Raw genomic sequence first — 23,402 nt, 5'->3', positions numbered from 1 at the left:
GGTGAACCCATGGCATTGTTTCACGTGCAATGCTATGTATGATTCTTTAATAGGTAAGATAATACACAGTTGCTATTTTCTTGATGGACTTCTCCACGGTTGTTTGGGGCTGCCAAATATTCCCAAATTGAGATGCAGATGGATTTAAAGTTCTGCTGAGATTGAAAGGTCGCTAAATGATCAACTCCCTCCACTTCTCCTACCCACTTTTTAAATTGTGAAATCTGAACTACAATGGCAAGAAGGTTATTTTCCTAAGCCTTTTCCATTAGAAGTTATGCAGTTCGTGAGCCTGCTGCCCTCCATTGGCTTTACGACAGCCACGCTGCTCTCTGGGAGAGAAGATGTCTAGACAAGCAGTACCCAGAACTGTGCGGTGCCCAGAAGAAAGATGGGCCGATTCCTAACAGATAGAAGGACAAGTCCTCACCTTTCCAGAAGAGTGTCAGAGCAGTTTAAATGTCTGCATAAGTGGGAACAGGTGTTGATACACAAGTTTCATCTCATGACATCAAATCATTGGGATGAAATATGGAAAACTGGGTCTATCATCCAGATGTCTGAACTAGTCTCTGAAAGTCCTACCAGGAAATGGTATCAGCGTCAGCCTTGCACCTCGAGGAGTACTATGTGAGCAGACTTTCTGCTGAATGGGACTTTCCCAAAGATGATCCCTCTATCTAAAAGGTTAATAAGTAAATTGCTTTTTTTAAATTAATTATTTATTTATTTTTAGAAAGGAACAGAAGGAGAGAGGGAGAGAAATAGCAATGTGTGATTGTCTCTCATGCGTCCCCTGCTGGGAACTGGCCTGCAACCCAGGCATGTGCCCTGACTGGGAATCGAACTGCGGTTGTTTGCTTCACAGGTCCATGCTCAATCCACTGAGCTACACCAGCAGGGCTGTAAATTATTATTAATAAACATTATATTCACCTACTTCTCAAAAAAAGAAACACAAATTTACATTAATCATATATTTTAAAAATTATATGTTTTTTCACATACTTTGTCATCTCAAATTGATTTTTAGTAAACTTTAGGGGTAAAATCATGAAAAAACAAAGGAATCATTCAGTTTGAAGAAAACACATTTAAGACCCACAGCACTGAAATTTGGTTAGTAGCTATTCAATAAGATAGAGAAGTGATTTTTACTTGACTTTATCTTACCAATAAATGAAACATAACCTTAAATCCTCACTAAAACTGTGAACAAAGGGTGACCCCACACTTTCTGAATTATATTTATTTTCCATTCTGGCTATGTCATATCATAATTAACTGAACAACAATTTTAGTATTATTGGGTGAAATGATTTAAGTCGATGAATTGATCTGACTGCTTGACTGTCCAAAAAATCTGCTATTTTTGGCTTCCAAAGCTTCACAATAAAGACTTTGTGGAAAGCTTTCATTTCCTGGTATCTTTGAGTATCCCGCATATGCTGGGAGGATTTTGTACAAAGCAAGGATTTTATAATCCATTGTTCCATCTTGACAATAAAAACATATAATTTCTAGTCACACACATTGCTTTCTTTCTTAGAGAGAACTGCTAGAAAAAAAAAGAATTCACGGAACATAGCCACTCTTTTAATTAGTCCTTATTATTTGTAAAACTGTGTAATTGCTACACAAAATCCTGGAAATATTTGGCTTTAAAACTGTTCTAAGTCAGAAGGTAAAAATGTCTTAAAATTTTTATAGTTGATCTGACCTTTTAAAATAATATTAAAAACAGTGTTGTAGCATTTGAACTATTTTAAATAGTTCTTCACTGAAAATATCATTCACCTTTCAAAGCTTCAAGCACTTCAAGATACTTCCTGGACTTTTTACCTGAGCTCCATACTGTCTACTAATATCATATCTCTTTGATGCTCAGCTCAGAAATGAAGTTTGCAAGTTTCCCAAGGAAGACAGGTGTGCATAAGATCAATTTACTTGCAGGGTCAAAGAGCAGAATTCGAAGGGTATCTAGAGACACACACCTATAGAAATTGTAATTTTTTGATGAAAATTGGTACAATATGTTGCACAGATGAAAGAGGAAAAGAAGTGTACTTATTGGTGAAACCAAAGAGCAGATTTATTCCTATAGCTCTTTTCCTTCTGACATGTTCTGGTAAAACTTTTAAAAACATCTCCACAGGCCGAATGTAAAGAATAGAATCTGGACGATGAATAAGACTGTAGATCACACCAGCAGTAAATTCATATGCACTGCTCTTCATTGAAATAAAATATCAATAGATGAAAATCATTACTGCTTTGTTCCCGAGATTGATTGACAAGTTCAAATTCGAAGCCCACATCTTCTTTATTAGCCAAGTCTTTCAGAAAGAGAAAATGTGGGCTTGATTTGCGAGCTATGATAAATGGTCTGGGAAAGATGGTAGCAGGGCCAATTTGATATGTACAGTATTTCATATTGGCAAATTGTTTCAAGAAATTCCACCCTTTCCCAAAATGCCTTCGACATCCTTGGGAAAAAACATGCTATCATGAGCGTAATATATTTGGTTGTCACTAACAATCGAGAACCCATTTCAAAGTGGGAAGCATCAACCACAGCTCTGATAGACAAAATAAGACCCCAAATCATTCTGTAGTATTGAGTATGATTTTCAGATGACAACAAATCATTCTGTACTTCAAAATTGGATCTAAAAGCTCATTTATCACTGTATGTTCTATTAAAATTTAATTTGGTATTTCTCAAGTTCAATTACATATGCATTCCAAAAAATCTAAGTGTATACACCAGAAAAAATATTTCTTTTAACAAAGAAGGAGAATATATTTCCCATTTTAAATAGTCTAAGTTATCAAAAGGAAGAAAAACTATAGGCTGGATAGGCTGTCTTAGTATTCAGATGAGCGAAAGGCACAGAAAGAAGTGCTTTGGAGTTGTCACATGATACAAGGTAAGTGAAAGTCTAGGAGTTGTTTGCGATTTCCATAGTGTTACCAACTTGGATGTCCCAGCTGAATGTTGGAGAGACTGAAATACACTTGCAAAGAATTTCTCACAACATTTCTGTTTTATCACCCCTACTCTTGACCGAGGAAGAGCACTCCTTAGCTGGGGCCTAACCGAGTCCTGCCTACACACTCACGCTTGTTACCACCGAGTTCCCGATCACTACATACCAGCTGTGTGACATCAGAAAACCTGCTGAAACACAAAGGGTGTTGATATTTGCATCTGGGAACTGGGGGCACTTAGCTCCACAACTGGTAAAGATGAAAAGAAACGAGCAGCTAGAATATTACGTCCTCAGTGAATGTTCTATATTACTATGTTATTGTCATCATTACATTGTTATTATTTTCACAATGACATTACTTGCCATTCTCTTTGCATGGAATTACATTAAAATACAATATAAATAAGAATAATAACCATAAAAATTTACTTAGTTGTCATTCTCAACAGGAAAGAACATAAATACTTACAATGGTCCAATTTCATTTCTCAGACAGAATTTGGCAACCCCTTTTCAGTCCATATATGACAAGAATTTTTAGAAGTGACTGCTCTATAATTAATTAGAATAATGATGACATATTTGATAAAATAACAAGAAGAGAAAAATAAAACAATTCATGTATTTATGTGCCCTGCTCCAAATTACCTGCCATCATCCCATGGCAGTAAACCCAACCAGGCCAAGAGAACCCCAGGCAGACCATTGCTGACTGAGGAACAGAATCAGTCTGGATCAGAGCTTTCCACCGAGGTGGACATCCCCAAACTGCTGATATTTATAGGTCCTTTGCCCTGGGAGAATCATCATCATTAAGAAATATGAATTATGGCAGCTACAGATAACACGCTGGTTTGAGGAGTTGGGACTTTTTCATTCACCGTTTGTTCGCATCAAAGGAACCCAGATCGACAGCCCTACACTACTCTCTTAGCCAGTCCTCACTGTGTGCCAAATGAGTCATTTAATTTCATCAAAACCTCCTGAATTTGAGGGGTTTCTGTTTCTCTTTTTATGCTAAAAAGTCATACAAGGATTGTCATTCATTCACTCATTTGATTTATCAATAAAATAGACATAATTTCAAGGACGACTAATATCATCTGCATTGAAAAATGTTTGTCCTTTTTATTGAATTTATTGGGGTGACACTAGTTAACAAAATTATCCAGGGGTCAGGGGCACAATTCTACAGCACATCATCTGTACCCTGTGTTGTGTGTTCATCACACCAAGTCACATCTCCGTCCATCACCATTTAGCCCTCCCACACCCTCCTGTAGCTCCCTCTACTCCTCCCCCAGTAACCACCACACTGTGGCCCGTGTCCATGAGCTTTATTTCTCTTCTTTTTTGAGCTCTACCCTCCACTTCCAATCCCCAGCACCAGACAATTGTCAATCTGCTTTCTATCTCCGAGTCTCTCTGTTTTGCCCATTAGTTCATTTTCATTTGATTCCACATATGAGTGAAATCATATAGCATTTATCTTTCTCTCACTGGCTTATTTCACTTAGAATAATGCTCTCCAGGTCCATCCATACTATTGCAAAGGGTAAAATGTCCTTCTTTTTCATGGCCCAGTAATAGTGCATTATGTAAATGTACTACATCTTTTTATCCACTCATCTACTGATGGACACTTGGGCTGCTTCCAAAGTTTGGCAATTGTAAATGAGGCTGCAATGAACATAGGGGTGTGTATATTCTTTTGAGTTAATGTTTGGGGCTTTTTTTCATATAAATTCCCAGAAGTAGAATCACTGTGTCATAAGGCAGTTCCATTTTTAATTTTTTGAGAGAACTCCATACAGTTTTCCACAGTGGCTGCACCAGTCTGCATTCCCACCAACAGTGCAAAAGGGCTCCCTTTTCTCCACATCCTCACCAACACTTGTTTGTTGATTTACTGACAACCATTCTTGCACATGAGAGGTGGTATCTCACTGAGGTTTTAAGTTGCATTTACCTAATGATTAGTGACATTGAGATTATTTTCATGTCTATTGGTCATCTGTATGTCCTCTTTAGAGAAGTGTTTATTCAGATCCTTTATTTTGTAATTTGTTTTTTGGTGGTGAGTTTTGTAAGTTTTTTATAAATTTTGGATATCAGCCCCTTATCAGATATATCAGCAAATATGTTTTCCAGTTTAGTGGGTTTGCTTTTCTTTTTGTTGTGGCTTTCTTTCCCAAGCAAAAAACTTTTTTAGTTTGATGTAGTCCCATTTATTTATTTTTTCTTTCATTTCTCTCCTGTGAGGAGGTGTATGAGAGAAAATGTTGCTATGCAACATATTCAAGATTTTACTGACTATGCTTCTATGATTTTTATGGTTTGAGCCTAATATTTAAGTCCTTTAATCTATTTTGAGATTATTCTTGTGTATGGCTATAAGAAGGTGGTCTAGTTTCATTTTATTGCACATATCTATTCAATTTTCCCAACACCATTTATTGAATAAGCTATCTTTAGCCCACTGTATGTTTTTGCCTCCTTTGTTAAATATTACTTGACTATAAATGCATGTGTGCTTATTTCTGAGCTGTGTATTTCATTGACCTGTACATATGTCTCTATGCCAGTGCCATGCTGTTTTGATTACCATGGCATCATAGTATAGTTTGATATTAGGTAGCATGATTCCTCCATCTTTGTTCTTTCTCAAAATCTCTGTTGCTATTTGGGGTCTTTCGTGGTTTCATATAAATTTTTGGAGTATTTGTTCTAGTTTTGTGGAATAAGCCATTGTTATTTTGATATAAATTGTGTTGAATCTATGGATTGCCTTGAGTAGTATGGATATTTTAATGATATTAATTCTTCCTATCCATGAACATGGTATGTGATTTCACTTATTTGTATCTTCTTCAATTTTTGTTCTTCAGTGTCTTATAATTTTCAAAGTACAGATCTTTTACATTCTTGGTTAAATTTATTCCTAGGTATTTATTTTTTTGAAGCAATTGTTAACAGGATTTTTTCCTAGTTTCTCTTTCTAATAGTTCATTATTGATATATAAAAATGCAAGTAATTTCTATATTTTTATTTTGTATCCTGCTACCTTACTGAATTCATTGATCAGCTCTACTAGTTTTTTGGTAGAATTCAGGGTTCTCTCTATATAGTATCATATAATCTGTAACTAATGACGGTTTTACTTCTTCCTTTCCATTTCATATGCCCCTTACTTCTTCCTTTTGTCTAATTGCTGTGACTAGGACTTCCTGTACTATGTTGCATAAGAGTGGTGAAAGTGGACACTCCTACTTGTTCCCAATCTTAGGAAAAATACTTGGAGTTTTTGCCCATTGAGTATGATATTGGCTGTTGGTTTATCATACATGGCCTGAGGTCTGCTCCCTCTATTCTTACTTTGCTGAGAGTTTTTTTAATCATAAATGGTGCTAATTTTTTTTGGCTCTTTTTTTCTAATTTTTTTATTTTATTTTTTTAAGAATTTCTTATTTTATTTTATTTATTTATTTATCTTAGAGGGGAAGGAGAGAGGGAGAGAAACATCAATGTATGGTTGCCTTTTGGGCGTCCCCTGCTGGTAGTTAGCCTGCAAGGAACCAGCCTGCAACCCAGGCATGTGCACTGACTGGGAATTGAACCGTGATCGTCTGGTTCTAAGGCCCGCGCTCAATCCACTGAGCTACACCAGCCAGGGCTTAAATGGTGCTAATTTTATCAAATGCTTTCTCTGCATCTATTGATATGACCATGTGGCTTTATCCTTTATTTCATTTATGTGGTGTATCACATTTATTGGTTTGCAGATATTGTACCTAACTTTCATCCCTGAAANAAGAGTGGTGAAAGTGGCCACTCCTACTTGTTCCCAATCTTAGGAAAAATTACTTGCAGTTTTTGCCCATTGAGTATGATATTGGCTGTTGGTTTATCATACATGGCCTGAGGTCTGCTCCCTCTATTCTTACTTTGCTGAGAGTTTTTTTAATCATAAATGGTGCTGAATTTTATCAAATGCTTTCTCTCCATCTATTGATATGACCATGTGGCTTTATCCTTTATTTCATTTATGTGGTGTATCACATTTATTGGTTTGCAGATATTGTACCTAACTTTCATCCCTGAAATAAATCCAACTTGATCACGGCGTGTGATCTTTTTAATGTATTGTTGAATCCAGTTAGCTAATGTTTTGTTGAAAATTTTAGCTTCTATATTCATTAGGGGTAGTGTCCTAATTTTTTTCTTTGTAGTATCTTTATCTGATTTTCAAATTAGGATAATGATGGTCTTGGGAGTCCTCCTACCTCTTGAAATTTTGGAATAGTTTGAAGACAGGTGTTAGTTCTTATTTGAATGTTTGGTAAAATTCACCTGTAAAGCCACCCAGTCCAAGACTTCTGTTTTTGTGGGAGTTTTTTTGATGACTGTTTTAATTTCACTAGTTGTAATCTATTAGATTCTCTGATTCTTCCTGATTTAGTTTTGGGAGATTGTATATTTCCAACAACTTATCCATTTCATACAGATTTCACTGTTTGTTGGCATACAGTTGTCTGTAATATTTTCTTACAATCCTTTGTACAATATTTCTGTGGAGTCAGTTGTTACTTCTCGTCTTTCATTTTTTATTTTATTTGTTTGGGTCCTCTCTCTTTTTTTCTTGATGTGTCCAGGTAAAGGTTTACCAATCTTGTTTACTTTTTCAAAAACCAGCTGTTGGTTTCATCAATCTTTTGCATTGTTTTTTAGATTCTATTTAACTTATTTCTGCTCTGATCTTTATTATTTCCTTACTTCAACTCACTTTGAAATTTGTTCTTTTTTTCCTGAGTTCCTTTAAGTGAAAAGTTAAGATGGTTTATTTGAGATTTTCTTGTTTCTTGAAATAGGCCTGAAATGCTATGAATTTCACACTTAGGACTGCTTTCACTGTGTCCCATAGATTTGGGGTTGTTGTGTTCTCATTTTCATTTGTTTCAAGGTATCTTTCAATTTATTCCTTGATCTCGTTGTTAACCCATTCATTGTCTAGTAACATGCTATTTAGCTTCCATGTATTTTTGTGTTTTTCAGTTTTTTTTCTTATGATTTATTTCTAGTTTCATAGCCTTAAGGTCAGAGATGTTGCATATGATTTCATTCTTCTTAAATTACTGAGACTTGTTTTGTTTTCTAACATGTGGTCTATCCTAGAAAATGTTTTATGTCCACTTAAGAAGAATGTTCTGCTGCTTTGGGGTGAAATGCTCTGGAGATATCAATTAAATGCATCTGATCTACTGTGTTATTTAAGACTGCCATTTCTTTGTTGATTTCCTGCCTGGAAGATCTATCCATTGATGTCAATGTGTAGTTAAAATACCCAACTCTGACTTTATTACTGTCAATCTCTCTCTTTATATCCATCAAGATTTACTTTAAGTATTTAGGTGCTCTTATGTTGTGTTATAAATGTTTACAAAGTTTATATACTCTCGTTAAATTGCTCCCTTCATCTCCCCTGGCTGGTGTAGCTCAGTGGATTGAGCGCGGGCCTGTGAAGCAAACAACCACAGTTCAATTCCCAGTCAGGGCACATGCCTGGGTTGCAGGCCAGTTCCCGGCAGGGGACGCACCAGAGGCAACCATACATTGATATTTCTCTCCCTCTCTCCTTCCCTTCCCCTCTAAAGATAAATAAATAAAATCTTTAAAAATTGCTCCCTTTCTCATTATGTAGTGTCCTTCTTTGTCTCTTACTAGAGCTTTTGTTTTAAAGTCTATTTTGTCAGATAGAAGTATTGCTACCCCAGCTTTTTTTCATTTCCATTTTTATGAAATATCTTCCATTCCTTTACTTTTAGTCTTTGTGTAGAGCCCAGGAGAGTGGCTGCAAATGAAATTTTGTGCATTGGCTCTTTCAAAGTGTCTGTGTCTCCAGCAGACCCCACCCCTTTCTGAAGGACAGAAGCCCCCACTATTTTGCACAGCCAGATGTTATATGGGTGCCTCTTTCTGGCTCTAGTGCTCTGGATTGGAGAGCCCAGCTTGGGATTTAGACCCCATACTTTTCAGGCAGAACTCCCTGCAGCTGAGCTATCCCTTTAAAACCCCAGCTGCCTCTCAAAAAGGGAGAGGGGGCAGCCCTTTTGTGTCTCTGCCCTCCCTACCAGTCTCAATGTGACTTCTTCAGAAATCTTTGGTTGTAAGACTTCTCTTCAGCTAGTCTTCAGTTGGTAATTCAGGATCATTCTTCTATAATTCAGCTGTAATTCCACTCTGGTCCTGGGAGGAGGTGAGTGTACCTGTATTCTGACACCATCCTGGGTCCCTCCACTGGAAATTGCTATGCAATTTTTTAAACACTTTGAGATGTTTTCCTCTTTAGATTTAATAAGAAACATGAAATACATATTGTCCCCTGCCTACTTTAAACAATGTAAATGTTCTTATATAAATAATCACTTTTAAAATTTGCAGATTCTTAAAGATGTAATCTTAAAACAATAACCTATCTAGTGTTCATTTTGAGATTATGAATAAGACAGAACCATTGGAACAATCCTTTGAAGTGACTGGAACAGAAAGTGCTTAGTAGGCATTCAGTAAAATTATTTGTTGAATAACAAGAGGATATTTGACATTGTTACAGGCAAATGAATGAGTATTCAGAGTTCTTTGTAAATCGAACTCCTTCAAGGGCCAAGAAGTAGTTAGGCTTCAAGTTGCTCTTTCAGACAAAAGTTAAGCCAGTGTCACTTAATTCCCAGGGTTTCCAATGCTTCCTTCATAGCCAGCACAATTTCTATTCATCTTTTTTGATTCAGCCATTAATTCCTCAGTTTATCCAGTCATTATTAAATACCCCTTCTTTGCCATGACATGTACTAGGGCACCCGTGACATAGGTCAGGTGGGGAGAAAGGATCATGTGCTCAGTGAAAGCTCAATGTGCTTTATTACTCCTTACTCTTTTGAATCATGAACAGTAGAAGAATAGCGATGTGGCATGAAAAAAAAGCAACTATTTTAGAGCCATAACCTGAGTCCGTATCATGGCCCTTCTAATTAGTAGTTCTGTGGTTCATATAAACCACTTAAGAATTAGCCATAATGTTTATAAAATTTCTAATCTAGGACTTGGCATGTAAGACTTCAATAAAAATAGCCATAATTATTTTGTAAAATGGTAACCTTGAAAATGTATTTTAGTTGAACATAAGAGATATTTGATATTACTGAATATTTTGAAAACTCTTCTGAAAAATCTTAAGTATATCCTTTCCTTATTTCAGGGATGAATGATTATCTGCATGGAAGAAATGACTAGCTATCTGAACTAATTTAGGTATTCCATTATATTTTTTAAATTACCTTTAAAACTAAGAACATGAAAATGTTTGGTTTGCCTGATATTTTCTTTTTGCCATAGACATAATAGAAACCACAGGGCAATATATCTTAACAAATTTTGGATGGAAAAATGAGCAACTGTCTTATATCCCACTCTAAATGTAGTTTCATGAAGATAGGTTTTCCCTCCGAACATACTCATCACAGTCCAGAAACAATTAAAAACTGAGAAAAAAAGAAAAGGTACCATTCCTTCACTCCCCTCCATATCCTGCTCCCACAAACAGATGCCAGAAACATCTTCAGCTTCAACACGGGGGAACAAAGGTTGTGTTCAGAAGGATAAATAATACTACATTAAAATTATTTGGGATTTTATCTCATTAAAGCTCCAAATTAGAAATAAATTTGTATATTTAGATAGGCAATTCTTTGCCTGCAAAAGACTTTATGAAGTATTATCTGTTTCTTTGCCACACAATCCCACTGCAATGGCCTTGGTCCAGCAAGCAAGACCATTTCACGACTCCGTGCTTTTNTATCTGAACTAATTTAGGTATTCCATTATATTTTTTAAATTACCTTTAAAACTAAGAACATGAAAATGTTTGGTTTGCCTGATATTTTCTTTTTGCCATAGACATAATAGAAACCACAGGGCAATATATCTTAACAAATTTTGGATGGAAAAATGAGCAACTGTCTTATATCCCACTCTAAATGTAGTTTCATGAAGATAGGTTTTCCCTCCGAACATACTCATCACAGTCCAGAAACAATTAAAAACTGAGAAAAAAAGAAAAGGTACCATTCCTTCACTCCCCTCCATATCCTGCTCCCACAAACAGATGCCAGAAACATCTTCAGTTTCAACACTGGGGAACAAAGGTTGGGTTCAGAAGGATAAATAATACTACATTAAAATTATTTGGGATTCTATCTCATTAAAGCTCCAAATTAGAAATAAATTTGTATATTTAGATAGGCAATTCTTTGCCTGCAAAAGACTTTATGAAGTAATATCTGTTTTTTTTTTTTTTTTTGCCACACAATCCCACTGCAATGGCCTTGGTCCAGCAAGCAAGACCATTTCACGACTCCGTGCTTCTCAGTCTGTTCTCCCTGCCCCATAAGAATCCCTCTGCTCCAATCCCTTGAGAACCCCCCACTCATCCTTGGAAGCACTAGTCAACAGTATTCGATGAAGCTCTTCCTTAAATCCTCCCAGGAGAGTTCATTATTTTACCCTCTCTATGTCAAAGGACATCTGTTCTCTAGAACAGTTGCACTCTAGTATGTTCCCTAAGAGCAAGTCAGCTCTGAACTCCAAGTATTTGTCACTGTGCCTGGCATATAATATGTGATACATATTTATATCCTCACCAAGGACACGTTTCCATTGATTTTCTATTGACTTTTTAGAGATAGAGGAAGGGGAGAAGGGAGGGAGGGAAGGAGAGGGCTAGAGAGAGAGAAGCATCAGTGTAAGAGAGAAACATTGATTGGCTGCCTCCCATAAGTGCTCCAACTAGGGATTGGACCTAGGCATTGGACCTGCAACCCAGGCATGTGCCCTGCCCAGGAATGTAACTGCAACCTTTTGGTGCATGAAACCACACTCCAGCCAGCGGAGGCATGAGGCCAAGGCTGGTCAGTCAATATTTTTGAATGAATGATTTACTTTTTGATTCTTCCACAAAAGTTCACAAGTTTTTCTAGTCATTCATATTAAATAGCTAACAGACATTGCATAGTTCAAAATCAACAGGACTATTATGGTTTAAATCTGCTTCCTAAATAACTATAAATATTAAAAGCCACAGTTATACATTTCTGCAACCTAGCCAAATAATGGTGCTTCTCCTCTAATTAAACTTACTTATGGTGACCATACCAGGAAATTGAGAATGGTTTGCTAATATATGTGCACATTTCAGACAAAGAGAAACTTCCATTCTTGAGGACATTCAGTAACTTTCAGGAACTTGATTTATTTACTGTTTCAATCAAAAAACAATAATGTATATTTACTATCTGTTCTCACATTATTTAATGAAGTTGTTGTATTCAAAGGGGTTCTTCAAAAAATTTCATTGACCATTCACTCTGCCATGTGAGGACAATACGAACAAATCTTCCCTGCTGTGAATTCATGATCCATTTTTATTCAAAGCTATAGTGCTACTAATAGTATTATAAATAACACCAAAAAACCCCACCTAGGTATTCTGTATTGCAGATCTATTGGTATAATAGTATGCTACAGTAAGGCTGAGAACTTAATGTGTGTATCATGCAAGTTAACAGGTGAACTTCATAAACAGATATTCATGTGTGATGTAGTAGTAAAGTCTATCATCCCATTAAAGTTTCTTTAAGATGGTAGTAATGTTTGTTAAGTTGCAAATATGGGCAAACAGAATTCTTAACATTGAAACTACTATAGTTTCTTAACATAATTTTTTTAGTTTTACTGTTAACACACAAATATCTTTCTAGACAACCCAAGTTATAAACTAAATAAACTTATTTCTGCTTCTCTCTATGAGTAGTATAGGTATATGAGTGTATTTTTTGTTTCCAAAGTACAAATCTGGAATGTGATTAGAATTTTTCTTTGTATCTCAAACATATTGATTTTTAATGTATTTTCTTGAAAATAGAAATTTTTCATAATTTTTCCTGGGCCTGTTTTCAAAAGAGAAATGACCCTTAAATGAGAAATTGAAGTTTGCATGATACACAGGACAGCATAACCCCACCAAAATTTCACTTATTGGAAAATTAACCCATTATTTCCTTTAGTTTTAAATACATAAACAAAATTTTCTCCTTGGGAATTTGTAAGTGTAAATTCCACAGAAAATATACTTCTAAAATTTTCTATTATGTAGTTGTCTGTTTTTATATTCTACTAAATAATATATCAAAATAAATACATTACCAACAGGTTAAAATATAAAATCTTGTGAGTGAGGCACAAATCGACACAGTCTGATTTCTCCTCAAAACAGAGGCCCTTCCAAGGACTACATTTTTTAATTCCAAAGATAATTAAAAAACAAATCCATACCCCAAGAAAGCTTTTAATTTTTTTTCTTACTTAAATGAATCTTAAAAGTTCTTTGCTTAGGAAAAAAGTAGCAGAATGTAATGTGTATACATAAATCTATATTTCAGTTACTGCCTAAATTTTGTAGAGACACTGAAAACAACCAATCAACTAGTTGATGTTTTAATATGAGAAAGAAAACATTCATATTATGAGAGGGAAAAGGCATTCACTCCATCATGAAATGAGATGGCCTTGGCTAATGTTCCAGAAGTGAGCTAGCTCCTTAGAACCAAGAATGCTAAGTGGTGCGGTGTACCACACCGTTGGATTCCATAGTCCAATGAAGTTGGGAATATGTCAGTTCAATGACGTTAAATAGGTAGTGAAGGATTTCTCAGAGCATTTAATATGCTAATTAATGCCCATTCTAAATCATGTCCTATGTTATAATAGCAGACTTTCCCAGAACTACTTAAGAATGAAATCTTTTTGTTTCCCTCTTTTGTAGGGAGAGCATGCCTGGGCCATTGGCCAATATATCTATACAACTACAGCTAGGTCTCTTTTTTTATATTATATATTTAATTAATAATAATAAAATATCTAGGAATAAATTTAACCAAGGAAGTAAAAGACCTATACTTGAAAAACTGTAAGAAGTTGAAGATACAAATAAATGAAAGGATATACCATGCTCATGAATAAGAAAAATTAACAATTGTCAGAATGTCCATACCACCCAAAGCAATCTTTAGATTCACTGAAATCCCTATCAAAATACCAATGGCCTTTTTCAGAAAAATAGCACAAATAATTTTAAAATTTATATGGAACTACAAAAGACCCTGAACAGCCAAAGCAAGCTTGACAAAGAAGAACAAAGTCGGAGGTATGACACTACCTGACATCAAACTACACTGCACTGCCATAGTAATCAAAACAACATGGTACTGGCATAAAAAGAGACTCATGGATCAATGTAACAGAATAGAGAACCCAGAAAGAACCCACATCTATATGGTCAGTTTATCTATGACAAAGGAGGCAAATATACACAAAGTGGTAAAGACAGTCTCTTCAATAAATGGTGTGGGGAAACTGGACAGATGCATGTAAAACAATGAAGTTGAGGCACTTTCTTACACCATATACAAGAATAAGCTCAAAATAGATTAAAGACTTCACTCTAAGACCCCAAACCATAAAACTCCTGGAAGAAAACATAGGCAGTAAACTCTTTGACACCACTCTTGGCAATATTTTCAGATATATATCCTTAGGCAAGGAAAACAAAAGAAAAAATAAATGGGAGATCACATCAGACTAAGGAGGTTTTGCATGGCAAAGGAAATCACCAACAAAACAAAAAACAACTGCCTGCCTGGGAGGAAATATTCGCCAATGATACAGCTACATCTTGATGTACCTTTTGCCTTATATATATATATATCCCTTACTGGCTTTGTAGCAATATTCAGGTCCCCAAACCACCCCACTTTTGGAACTTTGATGGAAGCCTTTAGCTACTTTACCTTAGTTAGAAATTTATATTTCTGTTTTGGTTTTGGTGATGTTTGCATTGACATTTGTTTTTTAATTTGCCACTTGCATAGAAAGAAGTACCAACCTGAATGCTTCAAGGTACTCAGCATCTCCCATGGGGGGGTCGAGGCCACCTGTCCAGGCAATATTTATGTTGTATCCTTCTCCGAGGCCTGCTCCAACCTGAGAAGAGAAAAACCACACCACCGTGGGGAGAGGAGGGCACAAGGAAGAAAGCAAGAAGAGAGGAAAACAAACACATGTGAGCTCTCGAAATAAACATCAAACAACACGTCAAGCCAGCCCACCCTTGCTTGACAACCAGCACGCTGGGTTATGCACTTGTTCTGCACTGGTTCTTGCTCCCGTGGGACAACTCAGTAATCTCGTGTAATTTAAAACACCAGCAAAGGACAAGAAAATTATGGGTAATCATGCAATGCAATTACCTGAAAGATACAAATAAAAGTAGGGCTCTAAAGAAATAAACCGAACCTCATTTGGGGCTCCGCTGCCAGGGAAAAAGTTCCCTTCATCATAGCGATGGAGCGAAATATACAGGATGCTGGGGTCAGCATAAAAGGCCTGCTGTGTCCCATTTCCATGGTGAACATCCTACAGGGAAAAGAAAACAGATGACGGACACAGTAAGGTCTAACTGTGTGTGGAGACAGAACTCTGCGTCCTGATGTTGCGTTCCCTTTCTATCCTAGCCTCCTTCTCCTTTTCTGTCCTCTCCCTATGTCCTCTTTCTCTCTCTCCCCTTCAGCTTGCTTCCACACCACCCCCTTTACTTCCTGAACTTTCAGGCAAATTACCCTTTAATGCACTCATTTTTTAAACTGGCTTCTAAAAATCAGGAAACCACAGTGAACATGCCCTGGAGACTCCAGATGAGCAGTCATTGAGAAAGCCCAGTCCTTTGGTACAATTAGATATTTATACACCGGCCCTTTGTACTCTTTGCTTCAGTGATGGAATCTCGCATCCTGTTTTATGGAGGAATTTTATGACTTATTAACTGCCAACAGTTCATAACCCCTCAGGCTTAATTAACTAGCCTCATTGGCCTCTGAAGAAAGACTAATGTTTAAACTACAAACTAGTATTTTGCAGAAGGATCTATGGCTTACAGAGCATTTTCGCATTTCTTGACAGAACACTAAACATACGTGTATGCATTGATTTGCCAAGTCCCACCATTAAGGTCAAAGGCTTTGCAACCAGCTGAGTAAATTGGCTTTCTTGAAGCGTTCAGTTCAGTTAGTAATCCCTCAGCAGTTAGAATCACTTCAAAAGAGATGCCAGATGCAAAAAGGACTTCATACTTTATTTTGGTAAAATCGTGACGGCAAGTCAAAGACACAGGAGCATGAGCTCATTAGCTATTAAATCATTTGGTCTGAAGCAGAAAGATGGCATGGGGCTTTATGCAATCTTCTCCAATCTGCCTAATTTTAATATTATATCATGGCTTTCTTCCCAGCCTCCTTCCTTCCTCCTCTTTTTTCTTTACCCACACTACTCCCTATCCTTTAAAAAAAAACAAAGTAGAAAAAATACCCTTTCATTTTAATGAATAAAAAATTCTTCAGACATGTAAATGATCATGACTTAAAACTTAACAGTTCTTTTTTACTAATTGTTTCATGATATAGACATATGCTGGGACTGTAAAAGAAATGGGGAAAATAAAACTAGTAGCAGTTTTTAAAGTGTCTTCACTGGAACACCTAACCCCCTAACACCTTCTGAACAAAATTAAGTAGATGACTCAAAAGTTAACAGTCTATATATTTGTACTCAATACAACATTGCTGCTACATGTGTAACATGTATAGTTTCAGGTTCTCTTATAAAAATTTTGGGTCACTTTTAACTATATATAGCACTTTATTTTGTATCGGTAAGACTCACACTGTTTTCAACAATGATTCCTACAAGTTTTGGTTCAGGCACTACATTAAATCTTTGCATGGCTTACTTAGCAATTATGCGATGTATATGGCACTATCCCTATGGTATTTTAAATGAGTAAATTAAAAATCTACTAATTTAGAAAAAGTAAACTCAGACTCAGAGTTTTAGTAATTTATTAAGGTGATACAAAGAATACTTTGCAAGACAGCATTTTGAATATACTTCTTACTCCAAAGGCCAAACTCGTAACTACTGCATTGCTAGCTTCCATTCATGGTCCCTTTGATCTCCTTAGCAAACGTGTGAAGTGAGCCTGGTGGTCATTATTGCTCCTTATTGAACTTTACATAACTTGTCTCCACTGCAGCCTCCAGCCCCGAACTCCTTCCCTGTGGTGAGCTCTGAACGCCTGCGCTGAGCTTGCTCTCCACAGTGTAGACATCCTCTCTCCCTTGCGTGTAGTACACAGACCAAAAATCAATTATGGAGTAAAAAAATACTGAGGAAGGTGTGCATCATTCCACAGACTTGCTCTGCTTCGAGGAATACTCATCGGGAAAATAGTAGCTTACTGAAAAAGATATCAATTCCTGGATTTCTGAATGTTCAAAGGAAAGTAAAGAGAGAGGGCAAAATTATTTTTCTTTATGTGAACAAAATGAAACAGCTTAAACCACAATGTCTTTTGAGATTGCTACTGGATACCTGGAGGAAGAACAAATAAATTCTTTGAAAAACAACAGGGAAGGAATGTTTGCACATCTACTACATGACAGAATTTCTAGCCAGCATTGTAAGAAAAACATTTCTCTGGGCGAAATGCACCCAAACTTTGAAACCCCAAAATATATACTACCTTGATAACTTTTGTTTCTTTAGGATTACTGCAAAAGTTTATTTAAGAATGTCAAATAAAAGATGATCTTCTATCTTAAAAAATAAATCATTTCTTCATGAAAAATGTGTTGGGTGCTTATTACTGAATATATTTCTGAATAAGAAATATACTCTTGCCCACAGCACAATGAGGTTTCAACTGACATTTTCATTGAAATTCACAAATCCATTCTAAAAATACTTAGGTAATTCTTGATTCCATGTTCATATTCACAAAGATTTTGAAGAAAAAGGTAAGACAGAGCAAATGTGCCTTTTGTTTTGGTCAATGACTTGTAATACAACCTTGAAAATATACATATGTTTTTTCAGCTTTCTTTGCTATAAAATACTTATGCAAAATACTTCATGTTCAGGCATGATCTGAGGATTTATTTCTCAATGGCAACAAAATATATGGGACTGTTATAAGAAAATCATTGGTAATTATATGAAAGTAGTATAATAATGAAATTAACTGAATCATTAAATGCCTCAAAATACACATTGTGTATAAGATTTCCTTGAAATGCTGAAAAATCATTTGGTTATCTTTAATGCTCAAAAAATATACTGAATAAGAATTCTGCATAAGAATTTAGAACCAATATGCCCTTATTAAAATGTTAAAATAGCTTTGGATTCAGTCATATATTCTACCAGCTAACGTAATCACTTATAATAATTTAGTGGCAATTCTTCAGTCAAGTTTGGTGCTTGATCAAAAATGGAAATACCCCAAATCTGACATCTAAAGTGGACTTTCTTTTATGAAGAAAGCCCGCAACATATTATTTTCCACTGGAAGTCACATCATATAAAAGCTACCTGAGTCATCCAGGCAAATCATAGTTCTAGAACAGCTTCACACCCTGAACACGATGACCAGTCTCTTGAGAGTGGAAAAGCAAGTGCACCTGCTCCCTCCCCCCGCCAATCTGAATGTCTTTGGAATCTGCCCCAGAAGGAGAATTGGAATGAATAAGCTCCACAGATCAACTAGGATTACTTCTACCTAAAATATTCAGTGCTTCTGCATTCGGCTGTGGCCCCCAGAAGGAGGTCGACTGGAGCTCTGGCTCTCTATTTACTAGGCACACAAAGCTGCAGGGGGCTGGGCAAGAGCGGAGCTTCGCCTTCCTTTGGCCCAAGAATTTGTGGAGCGAGTTCACACTGATTAGCTAAAATTAGGGACTTTGGATATTCAAGAATGAAGTTTTTTTTGCCATTAAAGAGCCTTCAGTCCTCCTTTGCTAACTTGCAGGACAGACCTGTCAGCCAGGGGGAACGGATGTCTCAGAGCCACGTGGCACTTTAAAACTTCCTTCTCGGCAGCTGGAAGGAACAGGGGAATTTCCTCAAAGTCTCCCTGCAGCTGCAGAATTTGGACGACTTGAAAGTAAGAATACGCAGGCTGGTGGTGATCTCAGAGGCAACCCTTTGGACAGAACTTCATATATTTAGAAAATCTGAAACAAATACTTCTCCTCTACTACAGCCTGCTGGGAAATCAGTATCCTTTATGATTGGATAATGGAGCAAACTCAATCAAAGGCCAGTAATCTTACAGGATACGCCTTGGAGCTACCAAGAAACTTATTTTATAAATCATACGGAATTATCTCTAGCAGTCTTCTTATATTAATGAACAAAAACAACGTGTTACAGGCAAATCCTCCCAAGTGAAAAATATCCATCTAGCCTAAGCTAGGCATTTTGGCCTTGTAGTCTGTTGTACAATTCATTACTTTAGTGCTGGGATGTGCCAAATGTGTTTTCAGAAAGACTCAGTGGCTGTTGATTATTTTCACAGAATCACAAAATGGTATCAGAGGAGATACCTTAGAAAGTAGTAATAAAAGACTCTTACGGATAAGATGAACAGTTTACCCATCTTCTTCCCCCATAATTTTGACAAAATTATTTTAGAAAGGGTAGAAAAATTTTCCCCGATCCAAGGCCTTCATCTGCTATCCTTCCTTCAAGTTTTTGGTTTATCTTTCTAAGGGAACTTTCAGTACTAGAAGTACACTAAACTACTTTTCACTCACTCTTATAAATATGTAAACCAATAATTATTATACAAAATGTCATTTCATTTGTACATGGGAAAGCGCATGCTAATGTCCTCCTTTCTGTGACGGTGTAAGACCTTGCTGCTGCAGTATATCTAGGCCTTCAACACATTTCTTTAATGGTGAACTATGACCTACATTGAAACTTAAGCACAGTTGCAAACTACATGGACAGTTGGGTTTCAATATCTCAGCACTAAGTGCTTGCAGTAAGGCTATGCCCCTGTATGTGAAAGACAGCCACTCGACCAAGCACTAGAAATGTTTATCAGGTTTTCATTCCCTTTATCTTCACTTTAACTTAACTTACTATTTCTTTACATGGCTTTGTTTGTGCTCTCCGTCCTTGCAGTGTGCCTGCTTAACTGAATCGGAGGCTGGATGGTGAGGCCACGACTTCCCAGTAAGATTTAATTATGAGTGCAGATATGAACAAGATTTAGACTATTAAGCCTTGCACTTCAAAAAAAACTTTTAACATATTTTGCCTTTAAATCTTTTATCACCTGCAAAAATTAATTAAGTGCAGATGTAGCAGGTTCGCTTTGGATGCCAGGGTTCATTTCCTGTCTATGCTTTGTCAGACAACCTATTACACCTCCTCGTGAACTGGAGGCAAACCGAAAACGGGGCTCATAAATCACCAGTCAGCTCTCTTTCGCCCTTTCCTGGGTTGGTCCTTTTGTACGGGGCAGATCTCCAGCTCATTATTCCTGAATATACTATAGATAACATGCCAAGTGTCATCTGCATTTAAACAAGCCATTTGTTAAACAAATTATAACTCTATTGTGTAAGAATGTATCATGTTAAAATGCAAGACTAATCTAATGCCTCTGACTTTAATCACTCAGGGTCCCTGCCGGGAGTCATCCCAAACTGGCATATGTGATCTGAAATCTTTTCAGAAAGAATGACATGCTGACTTGTTTTAATAATACCACTGTTGCACAACAAGCAACATGATTGCTAACCAAGGGAAGTGGCCAATTGGTTACCAAAGCAACAACATTCTTTCCAGCACATCTGACTGTTTAAAGTCTATATTCTGTAGGGAAAAGTAAATTCAGGTTCTGTTGGGTTATTTTAACTGTGGAAGTATCAATTCATTTAAGGATCATAAAAGTTGCCCTGATCTGCGCCTTCTTCTCATTAAATTGCAGTTAACACCATGAAAGTGAAACGTGAATGTTTATGGTTTCAGAACTGCAATCCTGAGTTTAATGAGTTTCCACATTCAAAGGAAACACACCCTTCAGTTGTTTGCGAGTGCTAAAAGCAAGACAACCTAACAGAGAAACACAAATCCACTCTCTTTTATCTAGAGTCACTGAAAATGCAGCTCTGGCCAGGAATACATACCAGATCTACAATCAATATCTTGCTTATATTTAGCTGGTCTCTCAAGTATTTGGCGGTAATTGCAACTGAATTAAAAAAGCAGAACCCCCTGCGGAATAGAGAAGAACAGAGAAATAAGAAAGCAAATCAGCCGGGAAAACCATTATAAATAATGTTCAGAGCATTTTAAAAAATGCTATATGATCTCTGAAGCCATAAATCTGCTTCTGGGAGTACCCCGCAAGATTTTTCACTCCATCTGCTAACAATTAGAGGCTTCAGAGACATGCACGGGGCAGGTGACTGCCAGGAACCGTGGCGCTTGGAGATGGGCAACCATCTCTGGTACTTACATGGCTGTGGATTCTTCCGCGTGATGGCCTGGGGGCCTCACAACAGCAAATCCATTCTGTAAGAACAAGATACGTTTCCAGTGATCAGATATGGGAGGTCGGCTCGAATCTCCGAGTACTACGGAGCATCAGGCACACATAAAAAGACTGAAGCAGAGACAGAGGCTTCAGAGTTTGTTTCATGGCCCCATCGCCATTGCACGGAATCAACAGAAACAATATAAATGATCCCATTTTTTCAGATGGTACCTAAAAGAAAAGGCTCACCCTAGAGCCAAGGGAAGAACAGGGGTTTGGGGGGCGGGGATTGTACCTAGCTGGCAAATGTGCACATCAGCTGTTACACTAGCATAATTCATATTCGAGAGCAACTTCTTATTTTATGACACCAACATTCTACAGAGGGAGAAGACAGTCATTCTTGGTGCAAGCTTGGGTCAAAGTTCGGAAAAACCGGGGAAGATCCAAAGTGAAAATTCTTTAGCTGGATTCCCTCAATGGTTATTTCCACTTCGGTGACAGCGAAATGATAAATTTACACTCACACACCCACATGCACACAAAAGAAACCCCAGAAAGGTGAAAAAGAGAACAATGGAAAGCCCATATTTCTTCCAGCCTATAAATTTAGCTTGGATGGCTGCCAAGACTTGCAACTTTATTGGATTCCCTAAGTCAATTTCTAGCCCGCGTTCTGGAATTTTATAAAGAATTCCAGGGCTGAGTAGCAGTCAGATCTGTCCATGATCAAGGAATGCCTTAACCTCCAGATTAGCTGGAATGCCTCACGGAAAGCTGAAGGGACTCTAGCATGCAGGCAGGGAACTATAAATCCTTGCAAAGCCAGAATGCTCAGAAACGTTGGGTTTCTTGACATGAAAAAAAAATCATTTATCAGATGGTTTACACCACCTTTCACTTAACTATGATTCGAGTGTTATGCTCCGAAGACAATGTTTTTTTAATATACAATCTTAAAACTTTAAAAATAATTTTAATATACCCCAAGGATATGTTTTCCAAATCTTACTACAAACACAAAGATAATACCAGGAAAAGTAGTCTATTCTCTAAGGCTTTCAGTATACATGAATTTTTCTAGAATGTTATGGTAATCAACACACAATGGGTTAATTTGTTATATATTTCGATAAGCACATATATAGCAATTAACTCAGAAGCAAATCAGAAGTCAAATATCACTGTATCAATTATAAATATACAAATGGTGATATACTCCTTATTCTTGTTATTAAGGTACTTACTATCTTTCTGATACTTATGATAAATATGAAAGAAACTAAAGGAATTCTGACAATGGAGAACTCAGTAGGTTCAGGTGGGTGGCATGTATTTTATAGGGGAAAAAACACAGCGAAACTAACAACAACTATAATATAAGGCAATGCAGTTAGCATGCAATAATCTTTATAATCAGATTAACATTAATAATAATCTTTTACAATTCAGTTGAAAATACTGCCTTATGAGTAAAAGTAGTGGCTAGACAATACAAAGAAGATCAATCCAGTGATCAATAAACTGCTCAATTCATGTAAGTAATCAAATAAAAGCATATGAAAAGCCCAATGGAAAGACATTTTTCCCAACCAAGAAATAGAAAATATTAAAAATACTTTATGTTGACAATGGAGTTGTGCCTTATACACTCATAAATGCTGCTTGTAGGAGGGTAATTTATTATTGCCTTTTTGGAAAATAACATACTCCATCTATCTAGGGCATTTAAAAATATTTATATACTCTTTGAATATATAAGTAATATAAGAATAAGTAATCTACTGAAAAGATTTTTGCCCTAAAGGTGTTATTCACTGTGAAGACAAGTATTTATGTAAAAAAAAATAATGTTTTATTTATAACAGGAAAAATCAAAATTATCAAAGTTAACTGATAATAAGAGAATGCTTATATG

The 23,402-nt window shown here is 36.5% G+C and overlaps 1 protein-coding gene across 1 annotated transcript in view; it reads right to left on the bottom strand.

Moving 5' to 3' along the window:
* The window catches only part of HDAC9 (histone deacetylase 9), an 835,653-nt gene that overhangs the window by 145,452 nt on the left and 666,799 nt on the right, over window positions 1–23,402 (bottom strand). The window contains exons 20-23 of the mRNA XM_037056286.1: window positions 21,467–21,522; window positions 21,135–21,222; window positions 15,397–15,516; window positions 14,987–15,084 (exon numbers count right to left, since the gene is read on the bottom strand). Coding sequence (XP_036912181.1) covers window positions 14,987–15,084; window positions 15,397–15,516; window positions 21,135–21,222; window positions 21,467–21,522 — 362 coding nt within the window. The remainder of the gene's footprint in view (window positions 1–14,986; window positions 15,085–15,396; window positions 15,517–21,134; window positions 21,223–21,466; window positions 21,523–23,402) is intronic.

The sequence above is a fragment of the Sturnira hondurensis genome, unplaced genomic scaffold, assembly GCF_014824575.4.
Source record: "Sturnira hondurensis isolate 20B ecotype Veracruz unplaced genomic scaffold, ASM1482457v3 Scaffold0008897, whole genome shotgun sequence".
Lineage (NCBI taxonomy): Eukaryota > Metazoa > Chordata > Mammalia > Chiroptera > Phyllostomidae > Sturnira > Sturnira hondurensis.
This window is presented reverse-complemented; position numbering and strand designations above follow the sequence as displayed.